Here is a 7,703-nt window from a genome sequence, read left to right as displayed (position 1 = left end):
TTACAAGGATAGTTACTAAATAAGCAAATTGCAACAGACTCAGGAAATCCCCTGCGCCAAAAGTGGTCATAGGTTAGGAAAAATTAGGGAGAGGCATTGTATTTGCTTGCCCTGATCTTACTGTTTCCTAGGCAACTGCCTGTGACCGCTGCTGGAGACTGAATATGGGTTAGATGGACTCAAGGTCTGAGTCAGTACAGCCATACTTGTATTTGGGTAGCAGTAATCGCTAGCATGCGCTTGAGGTTTCCCAGTTTTTGTTTCAGCTACTGCATCAACACAAAAGTCGTGGGCTTTTATGGTTTATAATGAATTCAGTCTTCTTTTTTAAGGCTCTGACAAATGGACGCATCAAGAAAGGAGGCTGTTCAAAGAGGCATTGTCCACCTACAGCAAAGATTTCATATTTGTACAGAAAATGGTAAGGTTGTTTCTGTTCTGTCAATTATTTTTTCTGTTTGCTGCATTCCATTCCCCTTCATTTTCCCTTCCGTGCCAGACAAGCTCACTGTAGGCATAGTCAGCAGTGGTTACAAGAACGCCTTTAGGAGTGGTATATTCCATTTAGTGTACCAGTGCATGCAACCACAGCACCAGTAAAAAAGTTTTAAAAAAAATAATCTGTTCCTCTTGTTATTATATGTAAAAGTTTTCACACCTGGAATCCAAGTCATGACATTCCATGTGTGGGGCGAGTATGGTGCTCTGATATCATCTTGGTGTTCTCTGGCAGTTTGTTAAAAGGTACCTGAGTCACCAGCATTGAGCCTTGTGCCAGAAAGGGTTGAAACCTGTTAATAAAGAGAGAACAGGTTTGGGCTTCATTTGCACGCTCTGCCACAAAGCAGAAAAGGCATGTCATATACATGTCAGGGCAGAATACCTTTCCTGTAAGGTCAAATGTTGAAAAACATTTGGGGTTTTGGGACCCAAGTATTAATTCCTAGATTTCTCAGTGGTATTGTGCACTTGAGCTACAGAAGTATATTCTCAGTCATTTTCTAACTAGAGTCTAGAGAATCCCAGAGAAATGTACTAATGCTGAAACAGTCAACACAAATTTCACTGAAAACCAGTACCTAAATAAAATTATTCTACAAGAGTATTCCTGTTGTAGTCAAGTTGTCTTTTTTTTCTCCATCTGAATGTTTGCAAAATAAAACATGCCTCTTGGAATATATTAAAATTGTGTTGAATGAAAGCAAAAAAATGAGATTGGACTATTTCTGCAATTATTTAACTACAGGTTAAGTCTAAGACGGTTGCACAATGCGTGGAATACTACTATACCTGGAAGAAAATCTTGCGTTTGGGACGGAAACACAGAACACGTTTAGAGAAAAAAAGAGAGGAATGCCTGGTAAGTCGAAAAGCACATGAGAAAGTTTAACACTTGATAATTTTTAAGTTCATCCTGTTTTGAGGAGGAGGTTGAACTAGGTGACATAGGTCTCTTCCAACAAAATTATTCCATAATTCTAAATTATCTTCTGTATGAGCATTCTGTGACCTCAGCTACACCAAGATTTTGTGTTCCTGGACTGTAATGGGATAAAAAAATGTTTGGACTAGTGCATCACCTAACTATAGTCCAGCAAATATGGCTTTTGGTACTGATGAAGCAGGTGAACCTCTGTAAGTTATTTCTGTGCCTCTGTGTGTGTGCTTCTAAAGGCTGCTTTAATATTCTAGCACAAGTACCATTTACACAGACTAGCAATGCAATTCTTTGTGTGCAAGGTCTGTATTACAGGTAGTCCAAGTAGTCTTAAGAGATGTGGGTTTGTTGGTGATTCTTTCTGTTCTTTGTCTTTTTGTTGGTTTTCTTTTTTTTTTTTAAATAAGTCATTTAATTTGACTATGAATATAGTGTACATTGCCATTCTAACAGTTGGGGGAAGAGTATTGCACGTTGGCATCTGTAGATTGTAGATCTTGGAACCACAGCTCTGTAATACAGATGGAGGGTGTTTGGAGCACCACAGTGAAGCGTCGTGAGCTGTAGCTTGTCCACTTAAGGGGTGGTAGTTCCAGCAAGACCAGAAGTTCATTCAGGATGGGGAAAAATACTGAAACCTGGAAGCAGACTTGACTAAGCAGCGTGCTGTTCCAGTATTGTCTTTGTACTACTATTCAGTACTGTGTCTTTAACCATATTTATAGTATTTCTTAAATGCACTGTCTATTTTAGACAAGTGGAGAAGAGGAAGTGTTAGAGGAAGATGAAGAGATCGAAGAAGACAGAAAGGAAGAAAGGGAAATGCAGAAGTCTCCTGACCCACCAGCTATCCCTCTTGTTGGACCTATAGATCTGCCTGCCCTTCAGAGTCTTTCACTTTCTTCGTCCTCCTTCATCTGTGAAATGCCAAACTGTGGCGCTGTACGTGTATTTGATATCTTTAATATCAGGGGGGGTGTATACTAGTGGATTGTAATTTTGGAAATTGGGGTTTTAGACTATTCCTGGCCAGTGGTGTCTCCTGAATATCTTTGAACAAATCATTTTGCCTGCTTTCAATTCCCACATCACAAAATATAGGCAATATGCTGGTCTGTACATAACATTGAATCCTGAGATGTTGTATTGAGTAGAAGTACTATATGGTAACAGCTCTGATTACCTTTCTGTTATACGATGGTAATAATAAGATAGCTCACTGGGTTTTTTTATTATGACTAAGTTTCTTTAACTCTAGTGGGATACAGCTAAGATCAAGCAGCATTTGACAAAGTAGTTTGTTTGTGCATATTAGGCATGTATGTTGTTGTCTTGTAATACCCATTCAGTATACTTCTTTCTGCAGTTCCTGTTCCAGTGCAGTATTTCTTGATTTTTATTTTTTTTTCTTCCTTCCCACTCGCCTCCCCATCAGGTGTTCAGTTCCCGACAAGCGCTAAATGGCCATGCTCGCATTCATGGAGGTACAAATCAGGTGACAAAAACACGATGCACCATTCCAGGCACTAAGCAGAAATCTGGTACGCAGAGCGGATACTGCTCCATCAAGAGTTCACCTGCCCACAGCACAACAAGCGGTGAGACTGACCCAACGACAATTTTTCCTTGCAAGGAGTGTGGCAAGTAAGTGAATATGACCGTCTGCAGTATTGCGTCATATTTGCCTGTTTATATTCCAGATGAATAGTGTTTTGACAAACTTTATTTTGCTCTGATGATCTCAAAAGAACAGTTTCCCCGTAGAAGATATGTCCTCATACCAAAACCTTCAGATATTGGTTTGCATGACACTTTGGATGCTTCCCCTACAGTATTTACTCCAATTTTACCTGCTAGAATTTCTGTATCTGACAGTCCAGCTTCCTGCTTCAGGACAGACTTGCATGGGACAGTGGGAAACTTTCTCTGTGTTTCTGTGCTTGAGTTTGTCCATCCTAACATGGGATTCCTTCACTTTTTCCGTGTTGTGCAAGAATGTTGTGAAACTAAGTACAGGGAGAATTAGGATGAGCAGAGATACTGAAGCAACTGTGGGAGCTACAAAATACCTCCGCAGAGTCTGAGTAGGCCATTTTGATACAGTCAGGATATATAAATCTGGTAGTCTGTCCCTGAAATTCTCACCATGGCATTTGAAGACTTCACTGACTTCTATTTCAGGACAAGGAAGCAAATGTACTGATAGGTTGTTGAGTCTTCTTTGGCTCACTTCATCAAAAGCAATGCATTTTTATCTGATTTTCTTTTTTCCTTTAAAATTTAGGGTATTTTTCAAAATCAAAAGCCGCAATGCTCATATGAAGACTCACAGACAACAAGAAGAACAGCAAAGGCAGAAGGCTCAGAAAGCTGCTGTGGCAGCAGAAATGGCAGCCACTATCGCGAGAACTACTGGGCCAGTTGGGCATAGTTTGATCCCTCTGGATCACATGAGTTTGGTTAAACATGTGGAAAATGTTGGTGACATTGATGACGATGTTGTTCAGGAGCTGGGTGATGTCATGGAAGAGAATGAAGTCATGGATGCTGACCTTTTATTGGATGATGAAGATGCAGATCTACTGCAGGATGATGCTGAGTTGTAAATAAAGTTGTTTGATAAAGACAGCTACTGAGCACAGCCTGAATGGATCAATCAGGAAACCTGGACTGCTTGTTTATTCCCCACTGATTGTAAACTACCTGTTGAAAGTTATAATTCTTTTATCCAGGTCTAGAAAAAAAAAAAGAAATCTGCTTTTTTTCCCATTTTTTATTAATTTGTGTTTTGGGGGGAAAAATAAATGATTGGTACAAATATTCTTATAAGGTGTTTTTATCTGAGCTCGTTTTGCTGATAACTTCCAAGGCCACTAATTACAGAAGTTCATGGTTCTGCTGTCACTTCCTTCCAGATGTTCCCGGTAGGATCTTTAGTCTTTAACTCTTCCAGGTTTCATTTTAGTCCAATTACAAGAATTATCTTCTCACTTATCAGACTTCTGATGGAACATTTTTTTTTTTCCTTTTTTTTTTTTTTTCCCTATACTGGATCACTTCCAGCATCTTCTAGAGACTAAATGTCATCTCTGTTAAGGAGATGATTATGTACTTTGTCTTTGTGCTGTCATTTTAAGGGAGGTGGAGGGAAAAAAAAAAAGTCTGATTTAACTGTGAAATAATTACAGGAGTGACTGTATTATTTGTAGTTATCACAGTACTTTTTCAGTTCTGTCTTGCCTTAATGCATACATGTTAGGCAGTTTGTAAAAGCACTGTACAGTTTAGAGCTTCCATTTTAGCAAGGTTTTGATCTGCTGATTTTAAAGTGACCTAATTCAAGGATTGAAGAAAGAAGATGATTGTACTGTGGTTCACGTCATCTGATGGGAACACTGAATCAGGAACGCTGCCTTGGTAATCAGATTGCACTGGAAATATATTTTTGCTGTGACAATAAATCACACTGTTGAATAGCCATCTCGGTGGTTTTAGGAGAATGTATGCTGGAGCAGTGCAGGAGCTTGCTCTCTCATCAGGCAAATGCAGGGAGACATTCTTGCCTGTAGAATGGAGATTGATGGGAGTACATGCCTTCAGCACGGGTTAGTTACTACTCGTAGGCATGAAATGTTACTCTTGTGCCATTTTCAGTCCTCCTCATTACATCAAATTCAAATGTTGTTTATTTAGTAAAACATATTCCAAAGGCGAGTTGACATTGCTGTTTAATTCCCCTTTCTCCTCCCTTAGGTTCAGATTCAGATAAATTTAGATTTGGTTCTCTAAGTAAATTGGATCTCAAAAATTGGATCTGTACCTTGTAGAACTAAAGAATTATGGAAGAATTGGAGTCAGGTTGAGTGGACCTTTAGTTACAGAATATGAATACTGATTTTAGAGCTTTCACTGGTAGCAGCACTGATTTTCTTGTGAATTTTGCACAGTTAGAAGAGTATTGCTAACTTTATAAAATATTTTCTAAGACTGATTTCAGATCTTCCAGATTTCAGGGTTGTTTGTGGGGTTTTTTTATGGGTTTGGTTTTGGTGGGTTTTTTTTGCCACATTCTTAACATCTTAAGCAGAATCTGCGAGATGGTGGATCTTATTTTCTACTGTCTTTCTTCCTTGTATAACTATGCAAAATGAGGGTAAACCATGGCACTTTTGTGTAGGAGTACCGGACCACACAAGTCCAAAACCAGTGGGACTCATTGGCAGAGAGGTGCCTTCTCTGTCAAAGCCAAACACGTGAAGCCAAATGACCTGAAGTTTCTACTTAAGGTCGAATGTTCTGATACTAAAGAACAACCCTTCAGGAGAGTGGAAATCACTGCTCAGTTTCAGGTTAGTGAAGTTCTTGCGTACGTGGTTTGTTTTAGTGTTTTTGGGGGTTGTTCCAGAGGCTGTTTCTTTTTAGTTGGTGTTTACCAGCGGGTGGAATTTCACTCCCTCTGCTGCATAAGGGATGATGTTCTCAATTACTGTACCTGTGAGTTTCAGATCAGGCAGCAGCCTTCTTCGCTTTCCCAAACTGTCAGCCACCATGCTCCCCAGCAGTTCCTGTCTGTGCTGGGACGCGTTATTTTTACAGGGGCCACGCAGCCCTGGTTCCACAGACAGCTGTACGCTGCCAACTAGATCCACTGATAATAAATTTTGTAGGTTGTGCAAGTCTTACTGGTTTGCAAAGTGGAGGTTTTTGTGAGCAATAACTTGTGTTGGCTTTCAGGAGCCTGTGTTAGAAGCAACCCAGCAGAGTCTACTCTTTCTCTTCCAAACTCGTATCGTTTTGAACTTTTAAGGACCTTTCTGAGAAAGGCCGCTGCACTGGAAAATGGAAACATGTTTTCAGATTCCCCTGTTCATGGTGGGAAAACATTTGCGTGTTTAAGTAAAGCGATAATTGAAGTCAGTGAGAGTTCTGCTTGAAGAACAGAGTGAAATACAGTAGAAACTTGGGGGCTTGGTTCTGAAGAGCAGCTCTGTATTAAACAACCTACAGTGGAACTTTTCTAGCAACAATGCGACAGGTGGCTGTGCTAAACCTAGTATATATAAGTATATATACATATATAAGCCTGGTTCTGTAACATTAATCGGGTGCTGTTTTATTGTACGGCCAAGAAGATAATAGAAAAACAATAACCAAAGAAGTTATTCATAAAGGAAAAAAAATGCACATTTCTTAAGCAGTACACGATTTAGGCCTCAAACATCGACTTCGTTATTATTAAGTGTTGCATTGGCTGATGTTAAATAGATGCTGTTCTGCCTATTTGTACATAAGTCGGACATAGTTTTATTTCAGAAAAGTTGTTTTCTTGCTGATGGTTGATGATGGAAAACTGTTCACTATTGAACTTAGTCCTCTTTGATAAAACCTGTACATACAGAAAACATATTTTATGAGAAAAGTCTTATTTTCAATATTTAACTGTTATTTTATTAGAAGATGGTTGTAAATATTTTAGGTGCTTTAGTGTAAAAAGCCGACTGTAATTCCAGGTGGCAGAGGAAGTAACAAAATAAAAAAAAAAAAATGTTTGTGATCTATGCTGGTTTCAGGTTCCTGCTGTTAGCATTTGACTTGCACACAGCTTAATTTCAGGTTACTGCCTACCTGGATGTGTGCCTTAGGGTGGCTTAGTGTCATGAATTTAGTACTTGTTTATTTCCCCCCTTTAAATATTTGGTACTGATCAGAACCTGCGTTATAATATTAACTGCTATCTATATGTGTGAAAAGGAAGGGGTTTATATGACATTTCCAGTCATGTTTATACTTTGATAAAATATTGTTGGCTGGCTTTTGCTAATAGGCTGAATACTTTTTTTTAAAGTATTTTTAAGAGGGGGAGAAGGTTGAAGACTACGTTCATGTGCAATTGTTTTTCAAAGTATTCCTGAATCATTCCAGGCAAAAAATTAAATTCATGTTTTCACCTCTATACAGTTGGGTGGACATGAGTATTCTTGGTAAGAAAGAATTGTGGTAAAAAGCGTTCTCAGAAAGGGGGGGAAAGATGGAAAAGGCTCGTCTACCCCTCACATTCAGCAAAAAAACCCAACAACCTGAGGAACGTCACCTGCTTTTCCTCTCGGGGTCGGAAAAATTAACAATTCCCAATTTCTTCCGTTCCGGCAGTGGTTATCTTCTGGAAAACAGAAGGGAGAGCCGGGGGGGAGGAGGGGAGGGGGAACTGAGGGGGGCGACCGTTGGCGGGGAACGGTTTGGGCGCGCGAGGAGAGAGAGCCGGTAC

General features: G+C 39.6%; 2 protein-coding genes across 2 annotated transcripts in view; both read left to right on the top strand.

The window, feature by feature from the left end:
* TRERF1 (transcriptional regulating factor 1) overlaps positions 1-4,260 on the top strand; it is a 20,438-nt gene extending 16,178 nt beyond the window's left edge. Inside the window, exons 10-14 of the mRNA XM_009888450.1 lie at positions 333-421; positions 1,247-1,360; positions 2,192-2,380; positions 2,874-3,082; positions 3,723-4,260. Coding sequence (XP_009886752.1) covers positions 333-421; positions 1,247-1,360; positions 2,192-2,380; positions 2,874-3,082; positions 3,723-4,044 — 923 coding nt within the window. The 3' untranslated portion in view covers positions 4,045-4,260. The remainder of the gene's footprint in view (positions 1-332; positions 422-1,246; positions 1,361-2,191; positions 2,381-2,873; positions 3,083-3,722) is intronic.
* MRPS10 (mitochondrial ribosomal protein S10) overlaps positions 1-7,703 on the top strand; it is a 32,548-nt gene that overhangs the window by 17,657 nt on the left and 7,188 nt on the right. The window lies entirely within an intron of this gene.

Source organism: Charadrius vociferus, unplaced genomic scaffold, assembly GCF_000708025.1.
Source record: "Charadrius vociferus isolate BGI_N301 unplaced genomic scaffold, ASM70802v2 scaffold340, whole genome shotgun sequence".
In the NCBI taxonomy this organism is placed as follows: Eukaryota; Metazoa; Chordata; class Aves; order Charadriiformes; family Charadriidae; genus Charadrius; species Charadrius vociferus.
Note: the sequence above shows the minus strand (reverse complement) of the source record. Positions and strands in the feature narration are given on the sequence as shown.